The sequence below is a fragment of the Bos indicus genome, chromosome 2, assembly GCF_029378745.1.
Source record: "Bos indicus isolate NIAB-ARS_2022 breed Sahiwal x Tharparkar chromosome 2, NIAB-ARS_B.indTharparkar_mat_pri_1.0, whole genome shotgun sequence".
NCBI classification, from domain to species: domain Eukaryota; kingdom Metazoa; phylum Chordata; class Mammalia; order Artiodactyla; family Bovidae; genus Bos; species Bos indicus.
The window spans coordinates 30,344,316-30,366,496 of NC_091761.1; the positions used below are offsets into that span (position 1 = coordinate 30,344,316).

Below are 22,181 nucleotides of genomic sequence, written 5' to 3' on the forward strand. Positions count from 1 at the left end.
AATGTACTGTGAATACATATAAAGATAGTTGTAAACTATAGAGCATTGTTGTTGTTCAGTCATTTAGTCCTGTCCTACTCTTTGCAACCCCATGGACTGCAGCACGCCAGTCTTCCCTGTCCCTCAGCATCTCCCAGAGCTTGCTCAAACTCATGACCATTGAGTCGATGATGCCATCCACCCATCTCATCCTCTGTCGTCCCCTTCTCCTGCTGCCTTCAATCTTTCCCAGCATCAGGGTCTTTTCTAATGAGTCGGTTGTTCTTATCAGATGGCCAAACTTTAGAGCTTCAGCATCAGTCCTTCCAATATTCAGGATTGATATCCTTTAGGATTGACTGGTTTGATTTCCTTGCAGTCCAAAGGGCTCTTGAGAGTCTTCTCCAACACCACAGTTTGAAAGCATCAATTCTTTGGCACACGGCCTTCTTTATGGTCCAACTCTCACATCCATACATAACTCCTGGAAAAACCATAGCTTTGACTACATGGACCTTTGTCAGCAAAGAGATGTCTATGCTTTTTAACATAGAGCATTGTGCCAAATATTTTTATGTTTTAGGATTTTTATTGTTTGTCTCTTTCTTGGACCTTGATTTTTAATAACTTTGGATACATCATCACAGAATGCCTAGTCATTTTGAAAGTTGGTATGTGGTTTGAGGACATAAACACGCTAGATTTCTATCCAAGACGTTCAGTGTAAATATCCCATATCCCTGAGCGTTACGTAAAATCCTAGGTTCAGGGGCTTCCTGAAGTCACGTTAGGAGCTCCTCAGACTTTCTGTTTGTCTGGCAGTTCTTTGACTCTTTGATGTGAGAACCCTTTAGTTAACTGGAGAATTCAAGTTGCAGGCAAGGTTTGCAGAAAGTAACACATGGTTCTTAGGATGGTAGTTCTTAAGACTAGTGAGACATCATGACCCCAGTGCCAGCACCCCACCCAATAAATCAAGATCTCTGAGATCAGAGCATAAACGTGATTGTTTACACAAGGACAACAGGTAAACTTGATGCCTAGCTCTGGCTCAAACCCAGCCTTAGGAGGACTATAGCCATCCTAGAGGTTAGATGGCTGCCACATCACCTCATTCTGTACCATCTTCTTTTCTTGACTCCTTCCTCATCGTCTGTCATTCTCTTATTTTTTCTGTATATGCTTTTGGTAGCCAAACTAAAGACAGAAGCTTCAATAGTACACATTTCAGAGTAGTATCAAAGGGTAAAAACCCATGTTTGGTTAACATGCCCTGAAATGTTTAATCTTTAAATTAGAAAATAAAAAGAAACTGTAGAAATCTTATAACTTATATTTCAGTACAAGAAGTCTCAGATAAAGAAATTTCATTTTCTGAAAACTAAAATAATTTCTTCGAATATACTTGCTGGCCTTCTAAACTCTGTGTGCAGTTTCTCTCCTGTCATGGTAGCAGCACCAGGGGAATGCTAGGTAGTGGCAGGTTACCTGAATTCTGATGTTTCAGTAAATGATCAGAACATGAGTAAGAGGATGGAAAAGGACCTCATGCATTCACAGGGTGAACTGTCCTCAGCATTCCTATTATCGTAACATTTATGGATTGTAAACTATGTGTTGATATTGTAAGCACTCCAAGGAAGGATTTCTGAATATTATTTTTTCAGGTGAGAGAATATCCTTTATATCATCTGATAAAAGCACAGTCACAAAAGAAAATGGGAGAAATAGCAGAAGCAATTAAAACTCTGCACATGGCAATGAGTTTACCAGGAATGAGGAGAATTGGATCTTCCTCAAAGTCAAAATACAGAAAAACTGAAGTTGATGCAAGCCATCGTTTATCAGTCTTTCTTGAGTTGGTAGAGGTTCACCGTTTAAATGGAGAACAGGTAGGTCAAACTTAATTCAATTGCTCAGATCTGAACTTTGTTATCCAAGTATATATAGTCATAGGAAATGAAAATGCAAAAATTATTCCCTTGAGCAATTGGTTAAGTTTAGAAAATTTGTTTCTCATCACTTGGCACCAGATGGAAGCAAACATGAATGCAATTCTGAGAAAAGAATTAGAATCTTGTAGAAAATGAGGAACTTATCATTTATAATCTGTTTTTTAAGTTACAGCGGTTGCTAATCAGTTACTTCATATTTCATATTTTAGTGGAAATTAAGGCTATGTCTAGGTACTTGCCAAACCTCAAAGAATTTCTACTTCACTAACAAATTAACATAAAATGCACTTAATAAGGAGAACCAATTCCATTATAGATTGATTCTACAATGCACAATTTTTTTTTCTTGGTTTAACATTTCTTAGCTAAGTTGAGATGAATTAAAATAAATTATATTTTAGGTTCATTGAGGTACTGGTGTGGAAATTAGGAAATATTTTCACCTGGGATATAACAAAAATGATGTCCTAGTGTAGGGAATAACCGGCTGTGTAGTGAAGAACCATCTGGTCCAGAGGGCGACTGTGGACTGGATCCCACTGAAGACGCAGTAATGAACATGACGAAGAATTTAGGCTTTGGAGTCAGGCTGCTTCCCCATTTGTTAACTCCTTAGCTGTCTGAGTCTTATTTTCCTTATTGCAAGGTGGGAGGTAATTATAGTAACTACCTTGGAGGATTGTCATAAGAAGTAATGGGTTAATACAATGCTGGATGCAAGGTAAATGTTAATTAAATTATAGTAGCAGCAACTCTTATGTAGCAACTGCTGTTGTCATAGTTATGAGAACACTTTTCAGCTAACAAATACGTCATCTTAATTTGGTCTCTGAGTTTTAAATTTTTGTGCTTTTCAAAAATCGATCAATATATCACAAATATCCAAACTCTGCTAGCACTTATTGTTCATTCTGTATTAAAGAAGACCCTCATTTGCAGTGTGATATGTTATAGTTTTGAATGTTATTTTGATGTCACCCTTACAGCACGAGGCAGCCAAAGTTTTACAAGATGCCATCCATGAATTTTCTGGGACGTCTGAAGAGTTGCGTGTCACTATCGCTAACGCAGACCTAGCTCTGGCCCAGGGAGATGTGGAGAGGGCTTTAAGCATGCTTCGGAATGTTACAGCCGAGCAGCCGTATTTCATAGAGGCCAAGGAAAAAATGGCAGATATATATCTGAAGCACAGAAAAGAGAAAATGTTATATATCACTTGTTACAGGTAAATGGGTCTTTCAGCCCATTATATTTTGACACATTTATCTCCTAAAATTAATCCCCAAACTTCTTTCTTCCTTTTAACTGCTTTTCGTATACTTTAATAGATCCCTTCCTTAATGTGTTCTTGCTTCTTCTACTGCGACCAGCCACAATCACTCTAACCAGGTTACACTCTCCCTAAAACCTAAATCATAGTAATTAGGATTTATTTCAACCTGTGACTCCCTCCAGCTTCTCAGCTCAGTCTCCCTCCTCAGGTATTATTTTTGGACGTTGAATCTTCCTGGGTGGGAAGGAAAAGAACAACAATTATATGTATTCTAATAGCTTAAAAGCATTATGTAATATAACAATTCAGGGACTAAATAGTCATGTTTAGCACTGTCTCATAGCAGAAGAAAATTATGGCTTAGTATACATTGCACTAAAGTATGGATTACAGAAATGGCAGGGGTTTAAAGTATCATATGCTGATGCCCTTAGGATTTAGTGGGATACACAACACACAGACGTGAGTGTGCACATGCACACACAGGTTGCTCTTACACTTCTCCCCAAAAAGATAAATATACAAGCACATAATCCATGTGAAAGAAAATTAATGTTTTTATCCTTAAGAATGTTGATGAATTGAGTCATGTTGATTCATCTATATTTTGTAAATATCAAAGCCCAGAAATCTGTTCACATTCTTTGTGGTTACTGAGTGATGCAAAGAAACTGAAGAGTACCTCCTGTATAGTTGAATGGGCGGGAGCTTCCTAAATTATGTTTTCTATGATGTTTCTAAAAGATCAGCACTATCATCTCTAATGATATGACAGTGTTTTAAAATTGAGTACATGTATTTGGATCCACTATAGTAGAGTAGTTAAAAGCATAGTTTTTTATTTTTTTAAGCAGATCTGACACATTAGCTATATAGTAAACTCTTAGCATTATCTGTAAAGTCTTAGTTCTCTTTTCTCATTAGTTTCTGGACCAATTAAAGGAGATGTTCACTAACGACTTAGCACCATATTACTTGAGCAACTTTGGTATTTTCACCTTTAGCAGTTTACATTTTGTAGATAAAAAGAAGCAGCAAATACTGAAGTAGAAGATTTTGTATTTTTATCCCTATATATGACTTACACCATGAATATCAGAGCTCAAAACACATAGGATGACAATAAGTATTTGTCATATTTTGGAACTTCATTCCCACATCATTTTAGAATTAAGGAGAACAAAACATATTTCTGGATAATGAGAGCTTACATATTTACTGTCTTGTCAGTATACTTCTACCTGCTTTTCAGGAAATGGAAAATTTAATGAAAAAAATTGTTGCCCTAGAGTAAACAATCTGGTTGTGAGTATTGGTAGGGTTTTAATAGTATGTATTACACTGTGGGATATAAAGAGTACTCAAAGGCTATTAGTTTATTGAAATAAGTGAGCTTTTCTTTTATTGGCTTAGAAGAAGAAATTTGTATTCAGTATGCTAAGTAGACTTCATCTGATTTCCAGAGAAATGGCTGAAAGGATGCCCAGTCCTCGGTCTTTTCTTCTCCTTGGTGATGCATACATGAATATTCAGGAGGTAAAGTTTTTGATACTACTGTACCTAGATTTAAAAACAAAACAAAAAACCAAAAATTCTTCTTTGTGATTCGTATAACATTCTACGGAAAGGAATTTGTTTTTTTTCCTCCATTTTTAATGAGATATAATTGACATGCAGCATTGTAAGTTTAAGATACAACATGATGATTTAACTTATATACATCATGCAGTGATCATCACAGTAAGTTCAGTGACTATCCATCATCTTATATAGGTACAAAATTTTAAAAATAGAAAAAAATATTTGTTCTGTGATGAGACCTGTCAGAATCTACTCTTTCACAGTTTTCATATACAGGTACATATAATGTACCTCACTGTTAATTATTATGTTGTACATTACATCTGTAATACTTTTAACTGGAAGCTTGTACCTTTTAACCACCTTTATCCAGTTCCCCCCTCTCATTTTACTAATGTTTACTTAATAGTTGACGATCGTGTCATCACAATAAAAAGGAGACAACCATGACATTTAAAAAGTTGTAGTTATTTTTTTCAAACGAAGATCCAGTTATTCAGCACAGACGTTTGAAATAGAGATGATACCAGAAGTAAAGAGAGAGTCATCTTTAAAAGGGTGAAAAGAGCTACTGGCTGAGACGGAGTTTTCTTCAAAGGGAAGCAATCCTCTGACCTCTGATTCTGTCTTTTCTAATGACTGCCAGATGAAAAGTCAAGAAGCTATCTCTCAGTTCTCATATGACTACTTATGAGGACCTGGGCCTACTTAATATGGTTGGGATTGTCCTACTAAGTTATACCTGTACTGCTGCTGCTGCTGCTAAGTCGCTTCAGTCGTGTCCAACTCTGTGCGACCCCATAGACAGCAGCCCACCAGGCTCCCCCGTCCCTGGGCTTCTCCAGGCAAGAACACTGGAGTGGGTTGCCATTTCCTTCTCCAACGCATGAAAGTGAAAAGTGAAAGTGAAGTCGCTCAGTCGTGTCCGACTCCTAGCGACCCCATGGACTGCAGCCTACCAGGCTCCTCCATCCATGGGATTTTCCAGGCAAGAGTACTGGAGTGGGGTGCCATTGGTGACTGTCATTTCCCTGAAATTGTTAATGTTTCTGGAATTAATATGTGCTTTATTAGTCTTGTTAAGTTTTCCAGATGTAGAGCTTAGTTATAGAAGTGTTGCCATTTAATGGGAGCCAACTAAGCTGTTATTTTATTGCTTATTTTTTGTATCTGCCAACATTAGCCTGAGGAAGCCATAGTAGCGTATGAGCAAGCACTAAATCACAACCCAAAGGATGGAACATTGGCAAGCAAAATTGGGAAAGCTCTTGTGAAAACTCACAACTACTCAAAGGTAAATACTTCACATTTTTAGATATATCTGTTGGATCACGTTTGTGAACCCTGCTCGGTGAGAAATCTTCAGCAAGCACTATTTGTTTCTTAATGGTTGGAAACCCCAAATTTGTTTTTACAAACTGGAATTTGTGTTAAGGACTTTCTCAGTGTCTCAGATTCTTCTCTGCTTCGTTTTGCAAAGGATGTTGGGACCCTAAAGTTTACATCAGGCTTCACCTTACACCCAAATTTTGCCATCAAGTAAATTAAGATATGTTTACTGTTAACATCTCTTTCATTATGTGACAAAGCGTAATAGATATCCTTTCTGTTGAACCAGTTTTGAGCCATGTGCTTTGAGGATTTTTTTTTTTTCTGTTTTTTGTTTTCTAGTCAGGATAATGGATTTTCCTCTAGTTGTTATATTCTTACCCTACTCCTTGTAACTGTTGAACATATATATAACACCTAGCAAAGAATTTTCAGTCAGTAAATTTCACTAACTTTTGGAATAAAAATTTTGAGTACTTTTGTTATTTGCTAGAAGAAATTCTAGTTGCCTTCTGTGAAGTTTGATTCTGTAAGAAAAATGGCATACTTAACCAATAGTGCAAGTCCGTGTATAAACCGCTTTTAGGTTACTTCCAGTTGCTTTAAGTCATAGTGTGTGTAGGGTCTCTGCTTGAATGCCACTCTCACTGCCTTTTCTCTTCCTAACTGAAATGGATTCTGTTTAGGCAATCACTTATTATGAGGCCGCTCTGAAAAGTGGACAACAAAATTATCTCTGCTATGACCTGGCTGAGCTCTTATTAAAATTGAAGTGGTATGATAAAGCAGAAAAAGTTCTTCAGCATGCTCTAGCTCATGAACCTGGTATGAAAATCTAATTTTAATATACCTGATATATCTGATCCTTTTTATTTTGATATTATATTAGTATGTATTACCTCCTTAATATATGTGAGGTTGATTTAATTTGTCAGAATGTCAATCTACTAAAATAAGATATTCGTGTTATAGAGAAACACTTTACTTTCCAAAGTGACATAAAGGAAGTTTTTTTGACTTAATTTTTATTTCTATTAGAGTACAGTTGATTTACAATGTTGTATTAATTTTAGGTGTACAGCAAAGTGATTCAGTTATACATATATATAATATATATACACATACAATATAGCCATTCTTTTTCAGATTCTTCTCCTATATAGATTATTACAGATGACTGAGTCGAGTTCCCTGTGCTATATAGTAGGTCCTTGTTGATTATGGTGATGTGTATTTGTTAATCCCAAACTCTTTAATTTATCCCTCCCTCCACCTTTCCCCTTTGGTAACCATAAGTTTGTTTTTGAAGTCTGTAAATCTGTTTTATAAATAAACTCATTTGTATCTTTTTTTAGTTTCCACATATAAGTGATAGTCATATGATATTTGTCTTTTTCTGACTTCATTTAATGAGAATCTCCAGGTCCATCCATGTGGCTGCAGATAACACTGTTTCATTATTTGCAATGGCTAAGTAATGGTCCATTGTATATTTGAAGTTGATGCTTCAAGCCTACTAAGTTGAATGCATTTTTTAATTCCATAGACATACTTGCAGGAGTCTTGTCAGACTTTGCTTGAAACACTACAGATGGCCTTAAATGTGGATGTGCATTTTTAAAAAGGTTTTAGAGATTAAAGGAGTATGTTCTACTTCCATGGGCATAAGCATATTACATTTATTCAGTATAAATACTTTCATTTAATAATTACTTGCCTAGCACATCCAGTGGTGTACTTAGATGCCTTAGTGCTTACATTAGTTTTTGAGGCAGATAAAATTATCTCCATTTTTAAATTAACAATCTGATACTCAGTTTTCTTGATAGTTTATAGGTTCACCTAGCTGATAAAGAGTAGCACCAGGGTTCTGATAAACATCTTAAATTTAACTTGTCTGAAACTGAATTCCTTATTTGCCTCCCCACATCTGTTCCATGTGCGGGCTTCATCTCAGTAACTTCATCTTTTCTTTGCAGTTTCAGATAGCCAAAATCCTGGCCTTCACCCTTCTCCTTGTCCATTGGAAACCCTCTTGGTTCTTGCAGATATATTCAGAATTCTCTCGCGTCTCCTTATTTCTCCCACTGTCAGCCTGTCCTTGCTTATGTGGATTACAGCAGTAGCCTCCACCTGGTCTCCGTGTTTGCACCCTCAGCCCCACACCCTGACACAGTCACTCCTAACCCAGCAGCAGCATTGGGCCTTCCAAACAGTGGAAGCCCGGTCCCGCCTGCTCAAGTCCCCCTCGTCTCCCATCTGTCTCAGAGTTAACTGGAGTCTTACAGGGGCTTATGTGGCCTCCACAGGTGCATGCTGCCACCCCCCTGACCTCTGCTTCCAACCTGCCCTCACCATTGTCACAGCCTCCTTGTGGTTCCTTGTACCACCTTTTCTCACCTGTAAAATAGCAATAACAAAACATGCCTCTCAGGTTGAAAGTTTAAAGAAACAATGTACGTAAACCACTTCAAACATAGTATGAGGCACTTGATAAATGGTGGAAGAAACAACTTTGTGTTAATTACCTAGAGTTCTTTTAGTACTCTTGAGCACTTGCCTTGTACAAGGCTTTAATTGCTTTGCATCTATTATTTAATAATTTATGAACCTGAAATTTTACAATAATTCTATGAGATAGGCACTGTTATTTCCCGTACTTTACAGATGAAAGGGAGGGACAGAAAGGATAGATACCCTGTTCAATTTGTATCTTGTTAACTAGCAAATGATAAAGCCTCGATTTGAAGCCAGACAGGTTGACATCAAAGTCAGTGTTTATTATGTATGTGTGTGTGCTTGTGTGTGTGTGTGTGTGTATATACACACTTTGTTTATTAAGTTCTACTATTAAAAAATAGCAGTTATCTTAATTGCATGTACCAAATACCCTATCTTGTCTCTGAATAACTTCGATAAACGGAAATGCTTACACACTTAATGAAAATTGAAATTCTTACTGTGTTGTTGTATTGTTCTATGTCTAAGAAGAGTCTCCAGTTATTCTACAGTTCTTTAACCTTTCTTTAGGCCACTTTTTAATCATAAATCCTTCCCCCTCTGCCAAATTTGGCCATTCTTCATAATACTGAATATTATTAAACTTAATTCACTATTTTTCAGAATCAAGTTTAAGAACTTGTAGGAAAATGTAAACATTTTAAATGAGTCATAATTTTCCCAATATATTTTCTTTCATAGTAAATGAACTGTCGGCCCTCATGGAGGATGGACGTTTTCAAGTTCTTCTAGCAAAAGTTTACAGTAAAGTGGACAGACCTGATGATGCAGTCACTTCATTGCAACAGGTAAGGAAAATACCTTCGTTTGTGAAGGAATGAGGGTGGGTGGCGGTCTCAGAAGGAAATATACCACATACAAAAAAAAAAGACAGTCTTTAGGCCCAGCTGTTCTGGAAGATAAGTCAAATAGAAATAACATTTGAATGCCAGTGGATTGTACTGTTTAAAAATATCATTGCTAATTATTATATAACAATTAGGGAAGGTTGATATTTTCAAGGTTGATATTTTTAATCCTGTTTTACAACTAAAGAAGCTTGGTTTAATAACTTGCAAGAACTCACTCAATTAGTGTCATAGGCAGGAGTTAAACTCACTTTTCTTCTGTTTATTTCTTGCATTTATTTATATCTTCTTTAGTTTCCCTTAATACTTTGTGGTTTTTCAACGTAGAGGTTTTGTACATGTTTCCTTAGATGTATTCCTAAATATAAGTGGCTGATGTGTTTTGATGATTTCTTAATTTCTAGTTTGTTAATAGTATTTTTAGTACATGACTTAAATTTTATCTAATGTATTCTCTGCATCTGTCAAGATGGTCATGTGATTTTTTTCCAATTTTTTTTTCCTGTGGTATATTAAATTGATTGATTTTCAGATGTTAAACCATCCTTATATTCCTGAAATAAATGACACTTTGTGATTTTTTTAAAAAGATATTTCTGGAATTTAAAGATATTTCCTAATATTTTGTTCAGTATTTGTGCACATACATTCAAGAGAAAGACTGTTCTCGAAGACATGCTATTTCTTAATGTTTGGAACAATTCAGTATTAGCATCTTTGAGACCTTGAAGCTTTTTTGATGGTAGATTTTTATTAATGGATTTAAAATTTCTAGATTTCAGACTCATCATTTAAAAATTTTTTTCCTTCTAAGTGATGTCCTTAATACCTTCCCAAGAATGGAACAGCTAAGTTGAATAGCCTCAGTGATTTTAGAGACTTAGCATGTTTTACAGGGGTGCTCCCTTCAGAAAGACTAGTCTGATCTATATGCCATTGACAGTATGTGGATGTACTTACTCCCTGAAACCAGTCAATATTTGATTCAATAACTTTCAGGTACTATTAATGTAATAAACATTTACAATTTTTAATGATAGTATCTAGACATCTTTTCTAAATATTTGTTCCATGGTTGCATTTCCTCCTCAGAGAAAAGACTCTCTACTTTTATAGTATTATACTTTTATAGTTTCAAAGATAATTGCATGGCTCATTTGCAAACAAGTACCTTTTGAAGACCTCAATTAAGACATTATCTTTGGATCAGGCTTTGTTAGATTGAAGACCAATCATGTTTAAATAAATCTGTAAAATTATGCTACATGTGAATGATTGAGAATTGTTTCATTTCTTTTCTACTTCTTTTTTTAATTGCTTTTTATCCTTACATTTTACTAGGCTCGAGAATTACAAGCTCGGGTGCTAAAACGTGTTCAGATCGAACAGCCAGATGCAGTTCCTGCACAGAAACATTTAGCAGCTGAAATTTGTGCAGAGATTGCAAAACATTCTGTTGCTCAGCGAAACTATGAAAAAGCAATTAAGTTTTATAGAGAAGCTCTTGTTCATTGTGAGACAGATAATAAGGTCAGTACCTTTATAAAATTTTCAGCACCTTGTAATCCAGATGTCATCTCATTTCCCCAAATGTAAATTTCTTAACAGCTTATTTATAAAGATTTGAAAAGAAATGTACTAAAAATACAAGTTAAAATATTAATATTGGTTTTATAAATACTGTAAAATACATGCTGGCTTGAATTAATAATGTTAGAGTCTAAAAATTATTATGGAACAAGTGATAAAAAGTAAATCTGTAAGCTTTTATGTTCATCTATGTTTTAATAATTACTGTAAAACGATTTCTCAATCTCAAATACCTGAATCTAGAGGATTCAATTCAGTTAACTGAATACCTATTGTGTATCAGTCGCTGTTTAGTGCTGGATATACAAAAGTGGCTAGATTGAATCTCAACCTCAATTGGCACAATGTTAGAATAAATGCAAAGATAATATTAGTGTAGAAAATATATACATGGCATTTTTTGAAAGTTTTAATTTTATTGGCTGTATCATTGATTTATAATGTTAGTTTCAAGTATACAGTGAAGTGATTCAGTTATACATAGATTCATTCTTTTTCAGATTCTTTTCTCACATAGGTTATCACAGAATGTCGAGTAGAGTTCCTGTGTTATACAGCGCTCGTTCGTGAAAGTCGCTCAGTCATGTCCAACTCTCTGCAACCCCATGGACGATACAGTCCATGGAATTCTCCAGGCCAGAATACTGGAGTGGGTAACCTTTCCCTTCTCCAGGGGATCTTCCCAACCCAGGGATAGAACCCAGGTCTCCTACATTGCAGGTGGATACTTTATCAGCTGAGCTACCAGGGAAACCCTATCTTGTATACAGTAGTGTGCATATGCTAATCCCAAGCTCCTGATTTATCCCCCCACTACATTTCCCCTTTGGTAACCATAAGTTTGTTTTTGATATCTATAAATCTGTTTCTATTTTGTAAATAAGTTCACTTGTATCATTTTTTAAAAATTAGATTCCACATATGAATGATATCATGATTTTAGTTATTCTGAGTTCACTTAGTATGATAGTCTCTAGGTCCATCCATGTTGCTGCAAGGGGCGGTATTTCAGCTTTTTTGTGAGTAATGTTCCGTTTTAATATGTGCCACATCTTCTTTATTCCTCTGTTGATGGACATTTAGCTTGCTTCCATGTCTTGGCTGTGGTGCATAGTGCTGCTATGAACGTAGGGATGAATGTATCTTTTCTAGTTATGTGTTCTCCAGATATATGCCCAGGAATGGGATTGCTGGATCATATGATAGTTCTATTTTTTTTTTTTTTTAAGAAACCTCCATACTGTTCTCCATAGCGGCAGTACCAATTTACATTCCCACCAAGAGTGTAGGAGGGTTCCCTTTCTCTACACCCTCTACAGCATTTGATGTAGACTTTTTTTGGGGGGAAGGATAATTTTTTTCACAGAATTTTATTTTTTGTCAAACCTCAGTGTGTGGCTCAGCTGGTAAAGAATCTGCCTGCAGTGCAGGAGACCTGATGTAGACTTTTTGATGATGGTCATTCTTGATCCAGTGTGGGGTAACACCTCACTGTAATTTTGATTTGCATTTCTCTGATGAGTAGTGACACTGAGCATCTTTTCACCTGCTTTTTGGCCATCTGTATGTCTTCTTGGGAGAAATGTCTGTTTAGATTTTCTGCCCATCTTTTGGTTGGGTTTTTTTTTTTTTTTTTTTTTTACTTTTTTAATATTGAGCTGCGTGAGCTGTTAATTTGGGAGATTAATTTCCTCATCACATTGCTTGTAAATATTTTCTCTCATTCTATGGGTTATTATGGTTTCCTTTGCTGTGCAGAACTTTTCAGTTTCATTAGGTACCATTTGTTAAATTTTTTTTTTTCATGACCAGGAGGTGGATCCAAAAAGATACTGCTGCAGTTTATGTCAAAGAGTGTTCTGTGTTTTCCTCAGAGCGTTTTATAGTGTCCAGTCTTGCATTCAGGTCTTTGATCCATACTGAGTTTATTTTTGTGTGTGGTGTTAGAGAATGTTGTAATTTCATTCTTTCACATGTTTCGTGTAGTTTCACGAGCGTGTGTCTTCCTTCACGCCTCTCTCTTGACTTACCCGCCAGAAGGGAGCAGGAAATGGCGGCAGTCAGTTCCCCACAGGAACCGTCTGTTAGTGCTGATCTCTAGGATTTTCTACTCTCAGTCTAGTAAATGGCTAAATATTTAACTGATGTAAAACACAAGGCAACCATGTTCTAGAATTTGACGTTTAAGATTGAACATTTTGAATTAACATAGCTCTTTCAGACATAAGGCAAAAATAAGTGTTTATTAAGTCACAACCAAACAGGTGCCTCGTTCAGTGATGACTAAAGTGACTGAAATCATAGTTGTAAGTCTGGAGCATGTCTGCTGTAAGCCTTTTATTGATATTTTACGAATGAGGAAACAGGTTTAGAGAGGTAAAGGGCCGTGGCCCCATCGTGGAGATGCTTGGACTAGAATCTTAGCTGCTTATTTTGGACCTGTTCTTTTCACAATGCTTTGTCTCTACTTTTCAAGTGAGTTACAGCCCGTTTTTCCATAATTTTTCCAGTATAAGAGAAACTAGAGATGAGCAAACCTATAGCTTTACCTGCCTGTCGTGGTTGGCGTTTTTATTGTACTAACTTTGGTCAGGTGACGTCTGCGCCCTAGACACTTTCCTGACTTTCTGCTCTAGACTGTTTCTGATTAACCTCGCCCTTCTCTACAGATAATGCTGGAGCTGGCCCGATTATACCTGCTACAAGATGACCCTGACGCCTGCCTGCGGCACTGCGCGCTGCTTCTCCAGAGCGACCAGGACAATGAGGCCGCCACCATGGTTAGTCCGGGACACTTCAGTGCTAGCAAGGCCGTCGTGTCTTGTATTTATTCCATGTGGCAGTTTCAAATTTTACCTGATAAAACTAATAGTAGATGTGAGGCCCGGCTCTTGTTGGCTTTTGGGAAAATTAATATTTTTAAGATTATTAGCACATTTTTAGTTTTTCTGTATGACTAAAAGGATGCCTGGTCAGGAATGGTTCCTGTGGTCAAGTTACTTAAACATGCTGGAGTTTTTAACAGTTTCAGTCAGACTTTCTGAATTACAGAGAAAATTCTTTGTATAACATTTTAAGACACTGTATTTTAAATAGTTTTGTCTTTCTCAATTTTATGAGGGTTGAGGTTTTTGTTAGCTTTTCAAACAGCTTCATAGATGACAGTTTGTGAGGTTCATAAATGAATCACTATAACTGAAAAATACAAGAACTCTCCCTTTTAAAACACATAATAAGAAAATCTCACTAAATCTTGCTAATTTTATATTCCTTTGAAATATTATTTTGGGTTTTTAAAAGATTTTCTTGTTATTTTTACAAAGTCCAGTGAGGTTTCTTCTCTATGATAACACATAGAGTGCAGTTTCCTTCAAATTTCTGTTTTAAAAATAACTGCTTAAAACATATTTTCTGCTAAAAATAGTTTTTGTGAACAGAGAGATCTGTTTCACATCCTTGACGAATCTCGGTGCTAATCTGCTTAAGGTGTACTTGAATTTAAATGGCTCCATTTTATAAAACTTTGCCCTCGTGTTTCTCCTATGTGTCTTCATAGCAGTCAACCTTGATAGGAATAACATGCTTTGTAAAATCACATGGCTGTATTTTTATAACCAACTTTTACCTTTATAGATGATGGCAGATCTCATGTTCAGAAAACAGGACTACGAACAAGCTGTGTTTCATTTACAACAGCTTTTAGAACGAAAACCAGGTAAATATCTGCTGATTTTATCTTCAAATGCAGTTAATGCCCTTTCTCTTTTTGGCTGTTACACTTCTTGGAAAAACCGCAACCATGGTCAAATCCAACACTGTTTATTCCACACCTGCCGTTGAGCAGCTCAGATGATTATAAGGAAAATGACTGGTCATTAAAGTCACTGGTCTCATTTTAAGACCACCAACCCCAGATGTGCCCTCAGATGCTACCAGGCAACCCTACTGCATCTCTGATGAATTCACTCACTGCATCTCTGATGAATTCACTCACTGCATCTCTGTTTTACTCTTCTTCCTCTCGCTTCAAACCTCTGATAACCTTTCCCCTTTCCTCATCCTCAGCTAGGAACCTTCCCTCCTGGCTCACTGAGAGGACATGAATACCTGGAAGAGAAAGTCTCCTGCTTCCTGTCCTCAAGTCAGCCTGCCCCCAGCCCTTTCCCCCTTCAGGCCTGCCACCCCACCTGCAGCACGGCTCCCTGTGGGCACTGGGCGCTCCCCTTGCTTCCGAAGGGTTTGCCTTCTGGCATCCGTGTCTCCTGCACCATCATTTTCTTTGCAGTTGGCACATAAATAGGCTGTGACATCTCCCCACCTTGAAGGCATCAGTAAATACATAACAACCAGCTCCCACCTCTCCATTTACTCTACCCGTCCACTTCCTGCTCCATTTCCCCGGTTTCCTCTCAGGTGTTTCTGTCCGTGTGCTCTTCACTGTCTCCTGCACTCCAGGGAGGCCGTGTCAGCCGGGCGGCCAGTGACCTCCATGTTTCCAGATCCAGGTCTAGTTCTCGTTCTCTGCTTCCCCAGGTCTGACAGTGTATTTAGCACAGCTTATCCCCGCTCCTTCATCAAAGACTTTCTTCACTTCTGGGATGCTGGGCTTACCTGGTTTTTCTTCTCCCAGCTGATCATTCTATTTCACTCTCCTTTGTTAGATCTATCTTCTCTTTATGACTTTTAATTTTCAGAATGTTTTAGACATCTGATCTCAAACTTTTTCCCCGTCTTTAATACCTTCACCACACTCTTATGACTTCATCCAGACCCAGTGTCCTTCATGTCCGGTGTGCAGTCTTGACTCGTCTACACCACTGCCTGTTTGCACTCCCACTTGGGTGCCTGGGAGGCTCTTCAGCTTAACCTGTCCAAAGTAGAACACCAGGTCTTTTCCTTCCCTCCAGACCTGCTCCTTCTCTTTTTCTTTTAGTAAAGGGTATTATCCATTATGCATTTGCTCTGGTCCCCAGCCTTCTAGTTAGCTTTGTCTCTTCTTTTCCTCATACACCACATCCAGTGTGTGAGCGAGTCCCTGTTAGCTCTACTTTCAGAATAATCTAGAATCCCATCACGTTACCACCTCTGCTGCTGCCACCCTGGCTCAGCATCTCTCACATAGACTGCAGCGTTCTTGTAATTCATTTCTGTTTCTACTCCTTGGCTCCAAACAGTTTAGAAATGCTTTCAGCTCAAAGTAGCAGAGGTATCCTCATCCCCCCACTAGACTCCTAGTGACCTAAATAATTATGGCTTTTATTTTACTCTTATGTATCAATAAAAAAAATTTAAAAGTAGATTGTTCCAGCAGTGATTCATACATTCCCTAGCATCGTCAGGAAGTCTGAGTCCTTTTTCTTCTGCTATCATTAGCCAAACTTTCATTCTAACTTTTTCATCCAAGATGACCACCACACCTCTGGGCATTGATGTTTCTGGATGGGGAACGTGGAGGTGAGCCAAAGGGCTTACCTCCCAGTGAATCATCTTTTTTAAAAAAAGAAAAAGAAAACATTTCTAGTAAGCACCTCTGTGACTGCAAAAGAGTGGGAAATGTCATCTTGTAGCTGAACACAGTGTCACAAGATTAAAATCAGAACTCTGGTAGTGAAGAAAAGGATAGGAGATACGTCGTAAGCAACAGCCCCAGCAGGTTATGACCTTGAGACTTGTCACTTGCTGTTCCCTCTTCACAGAATATGCTCTGCTTCCTCCCACTCAGGACTTTGCTCCCATGCTGCCTCTTCCTGAGCCTACCCTTCCCCAGCCATCCTACACCACTGACCCCTCATCATTCTCCATCCTCTTACCCTGTTCTTGGTTTTTTGTTTTGTGTTGCATTTGTAGAACAAAACCAAAACTGTGATCTGTTATTTACAAGCATCAAGTGGCCAGGAATTGTGCCTTCATTGCTATGAAGATTTAGAACAGTATCTGGCTGAGTATAAACTTTGAATGAAATGAAATGAATGAATAAATCAAAGAAGAGGGTGAGGGGAAACGGAAGGTGGGATCAGGGAATGTACATTCCTTATGTGTAAAAGAACTTGATAAAAGAATATGTGAACTCAGAGAAATCCTTGAGCTGTCATTCAGTTCTTCCAACCCCTTGTCTCAGGATGATGCCATGGAAGGTTAGAGCTCAGGGCTATAGAAGTGGCTGTGCCTCAGGCACAGATAAACTCTGCATGTTGTACTTACTAATGCTTTTAGTTACTAAAAGTTTGGATTTATAGAACAATACTTTCTGCTTACAAATAAAATATTCCTTGTTAGGGCCAAGATTGAAAGGGAAAAATCTTGTTTGACTTCCTCAGGCCGTGTCGTTTCTCCCACTGTCTGCTCCAGCTTCTATTCAAATGGTATTTCAAAGAGTGCTCCTAATCACTCTAACTTCGTACCTCTTCTGCCCACTCTTAAGTCCACCATATCGGCCACCCTTTCACCTCATTTGCCCAAACCTTACTCTCTTCAGGCCTAAGTTGTTTTTTTTTTTTTTTTCCTGCCATGGCTTTTGTCTTGGCTTCTAGACTCTGTTTTGTCTTTCCTTCTCTGAACTACTGTTTAAGGTAATACGCATACTTTCATTCTGTCCCAAACTTTTTCCATATTACAACATTTCCCTCTGAGCCAGTTATCCAACCTGATTTAAAAAAAAACAAAAACAAAAAAACAGGTCTCTTCCCTTGTGAATATTTTTGTAAGTCTTTGGTGGCAACATTGCCACTATGTAAGATCTGAAGGAGCCCTTCTCTGTCACAGGAATTTCATATCTCCCAGGTTTCTTGGCACCAGCACTTTTTTCAAATAGATAATAGTGGTGCTCTGGACTGCCTACTTAAAAAGTGGATTATTATAAATTCAGTCTAAGGACCTGTTACTCCAGAATTACTAAACAATATACAGCCACCAGCATCGGATATATTTCTAGGTACATAGATGATGCAAAGTAAATGTTTACTGGTTAAGTGGATCAATGAATGACTGTGAAATACCAAGTTGTTTAAAAATACAAAATTTTAAGTAAACTTTTATTGTCCATGTGATATTTTATGCTTTTAATCTTGCATTCTATGCTTTATTCCTAGTAGGACTTTATAAACTTATCTACTAGTCAGCTTTTTCAGAATTATTCTCAAACCTGCACAATACTTCCTGTGTGTTATTCTCAGCAGAACATCTTATACTTTAATGTTGTGTTTGAGCTTACTTCAGAAATGTACTAATCTGATTTAACCTAGCTAGTAGAAAATTCTTACAGATCTAATTATTGCACTCTTAACAGATTACAAACCTTTTCTCTCTCAAAACTTCCAGATCATCCTGAGCTTTCCCCCTCCCTCACACTAATTGGTTAGCAAGTCCCATTAGTTCTTTCTGCTTAACGGTGAACTATCACATCCTGTCTTCTCCTAGCCCCCTGCTCTAATTAAGGACTTTATTAACCTGGAGCTAGTGGTAAAGAATCCACTTGCCAAGCAGGAGACAAGTTCAATCCCTGGGTTGAGAAGATCCCCTGGAGTATAAATGGCAACCCAGTCCAGTATTCTTGCCTGAGAAATTCCATGGACAGAGGTGCCTGGTGGGCTACAGTCCATGGAGTCTCAAAGAGTTGGACACGACTGAAGTGACTTCACACGTACCTCTCACATGGGCTAATGCAGTTTCCCAGCTAATCTTCCAGTCTCTAGCCTCTTGCTCTTCCAGGCTATTACAGGACTATCATATTCATTCTAAAACTATTCTTCTGCTTTAAAAAAGTCTAAGAGTCTAAAATAGAGCATTATTTTGATAATAATATATGCCAGGGTTACCTTTCCATCTGTATTTCATATCCCACTTCCTCTAATTCAATATACAGCACTCTCCATTCCATTATCAGTCCTGTCTTTGCATATGCTGTCTGCCCTTTGAATAACAAGATCCCCCTCCTGCCCTTCAGGCTGCTGGAAGGTCTGTCCAATGTGAAACCTTTTCTTCCTCCCCCAGGCAATATTAAGAAACGCAATGAAATTCCATAGCACTTCATTCCTCATTACATCACACTGTGTGTGTTTTTTTTTTTTTAGTAAGTCCTCACTATTCATCATTACTTGAACTAACTTTTCAGAATATAATACATTCCATCTTTTGACAGATTTCTTAAGTGTACAAATTTGTCCTCTGTCAAATTTTATGGTTAACCAAAAGACAAGTTAATGCAATCTAACCTATCAGTGGTAATTATAACTTCAACTAATAATAAATGCACTTCAATAATATTTTAAGGTGATAATTATTCAAGAAACTGGCCTCCTAAGGTTGACTTTAGATTATATCAGCAATATCATACATCACACACATTAGCAAAGTCATACAAAAAATTGGGGGCCAGAAATTTCAACCTAAATTTACTTCTTGTTTAATCCAATATAGCTTTTAGATTCTATGGTTTTTTTATAGGGTAGTCCTAGTTTTTATTACAATATTTGGCATTATATATATATTACTATTGATGTTTGTAGTTTTAAGCTCTTTAATGCTTTTATTTTACTTGATTTCCATGGCACTCTCAAGGTCAATATTATAATCCTATTTTAAGAAAGTGAGTGATCCCAGACTCAGAGAATTTGAGTAATTTGCTTGAATTTGCAGTCAAAGAAAGATAGAAAGTGAAATTGCTCAGTCGTGTCCAACTCTTTGTGACTCCATGGACTGTAGCCTACCAGGTTCCTCCATCCATAGTATTTTCCAAGCAAGAGTCCTGGAGTGGGTTGCCATTTCCTTCTCCAGGGGATTTTCCTGACCCAGCAATCAAACCCGGGTCTCCTGCATTGCAGGCAGATGCTTTACCATCTAAGTCACCAGGGAAGCTGAGTTTCATAGTCTAAGGACAATACAAATATCCGAATCTTCTTTATGAAATTGTATTCATATCATATCCTCTTTTTGATGATACCAAAGGCAGAGGCAATAAAATTTTGAAACCAAACATTATGGGTTAAGAAAGGCAAATGTGGGTGGAGGGTGTGGTCAAGACGGCAGAGTATTAGGACATGAGGTTTACCTCCTCCGCAAATACATCAAAAATATATCTACATGTGGAATGACTGTCATAGAATATCTACTGAATGCTGGCAGAAGACCTCAGACCTCTGAAAGGACAAGAAAATCTCCACATAACCTGGTAGAACAAAAGAAAAAAGAAAAGCAAAAAAGTAAGAAAGGAATTGGAACCTACCTTCCTGGGAGGGAGCTGTGAAAGAGGAAAGGTTCTTGCACCCTGGAAAGTCCCCTCACGGGGAGATCAGCTGGAAAAGAGGGGGAGCTTTGGAGCCTTGGAGAATGCAGCAACTGTTTTTGCCTCTGCTAGAATGGAGAGAGACCTGCACAGTCAGTGCCACCACTCTGCACTCACCCCCTGAAACACATGTCCACCAATGTGGGTGGGGGCTTGGTAGAGAAGCTCAGGCTTCAGAGATCAGATCCAGGGAGTAAAGTGGGGTGGGCTATGCAGAAACCTCAAGATGCTAGAGTCTGCACCTGAGGATGTAGGCAGAAGCAGCCTGGTCTGCTTCAGAGGCTGGGCATCACTCTGTGGGTGGTGTGCAAGGGAAGGGATGGAACTCGCCATTACAGCCTTTTCTCCTTTGTGAGCTCTCAGATGTCAAGATGCAGCCTGCATGAGCTCCAGGAGCAGTTGTAAGCCACCACTGCCCCTAGGGCTTCAGAGGTGGCTGTGAGCTACCACCACTGCCCTCGTCTGCTTCAGGACAGGTCTCCAGCCAATGATTCTGTCCTTCTGGACTCCCTGTGCAGTCATAAGCTGCCTCTCTTCCCATTGCATGTTCTAGGGGCATGTATGAGCCGCCACCACTGCTGAGAACCCCATGACTGGGCACCAGCAACTGCATCTGGATACCCTCTTCAAGGGGATAATGACTAGCCCACACTAAGGAAAGAGGCAACAAACATCCATACAATAAACAGCCCTCACACCAAAAATGTTCATCCCACATGAGCTACATAGGGATGCTCCCACATACAAATAGGCCTCCAAGACCACAGTACATAACTATTTCTCCTAAACTCAGAGTAAGAGAAATAGAAGTAAAATGAAGCAGAGAAACCACTCCCAGTTAAAAGACTAAAAGAACTCCCCTGAAAGAACAGGTAATGAAACAGACCTCTTCAGTTAATAGATACCTATCTCAAAAAGAAGATAATGAAAATACTGAAGGAATTAAGAAAGGCTGTCAACAGAAATGCAGAGTACTGTAGAAAGGAACTAGAAAAATGTAAAAAGAAAGAAAAAGAACCAAGGAAAATTAGAAAACTCATTTACCAAGACAAAAACTGAACTAATGACAATGAATAACAGAATAAATAATGCAGAAGAATGAATATGTAACCTGGAAGATAGAATAATGAAAAACACCCAATCAGGACAGAAGGTCAATGAAAAAAAAATGAAAGCAATATACGAGACCTTTGGATAATTTACTATGCCCATCTATGCATAATAGGGGTTCCAGAAGGGGATGAAAGAGAAAAAGAGCTCAACACCACATGTAAAGAAATTATGGCTAAAAACTTAGCAAAACCTAAAGAAAGAAACAGACACCCAGGTCCTACAAGAAGCACAGAGGTAGGAAATCATTCACACACTAATATGATATCAAAACCAGTAGTTGTGAGGAGAGTACAAATGCAGGATATTGAAAATGCACTTGAAATGAAAAAATCAGCAACTTAAAAGCAATCTTGTTTATATACAGACTGTTATATCAGAGCCTCATGGTAACTGCAAATTGAAAATCTCTAATAGATACAGAAAAAGAAATCCAAACACTGAAGTTAGTCATCAGATCACAAGAGAAAAGGGGAGGGAAGGAAAAACACCTACAAAAACAAATTCAAAGCAGTTAACAAAATGGCACCAAGAATATACATATTGATAATTACCTTAAACGTGAATATATTAAATGCTCCAGCCAGAATGTATAGACTGGCTGAAAAATAAACTTAAAATGTATTAAAGACCTAAATGTAAGACTACCTGATACTATAAAAGTCTTAGAGAAAAACATAAATTTTTGACATAAATTGCAGCAGTATCTTTTTGGA

General features: G+C 37.8%; 1 protein-coding gene across 1 annotated transcript in view; it reads left to right on the forward strand.

Annotated features, from left to right (window-relative positions):
• Positions 1 to 22,181, forward strand: part of TTC21B (tetratricopeptide repeat domain 21B) — a 97,749-nt gene that overhangs the window by 38,609 nt on the left and 36,959 nt on the right. Inside the window, exons 14-22 of the mRNA XM_019971684.2 lie at positions 1,647 to 1,871; positions 2,921 to 3,159; positions 4,671 to 4,743; positions 5,972 to 6,082; positions 6,804 to 6,942; positions 9,319 to 9,425; positions 10,827 to 11,015; positions 13,745 to 13,855; positions 14,709 to 14,790. Of these exons, the coding sequence (XP_019827243.2) occupies positions 1,647 to 1,871; positions 2,921 to 3,159; positions 4,671 to 4,743; positions 5,972 to 6,082; positions 6,804 to 6,942; positions 9,319 to 9,425; positions 10,827 to 11,015; positions 13,745 to 13,855; positions 14,709 to 14,790 (1,276 nt within the window). The remainder of the gene's footprint in view (positions 1 to 1,646; positions 1,872 to 2,920; positions 3,160 to 4,670; positions 4,744 to 5,971; positions 6,083 to 6,803; positions 6,943 to 9,318; positions 9,426 to 10,826; positions 11,016 to 13,744; positions 13,856 to 14,708; positions 14,791 to 22,181) is intronic.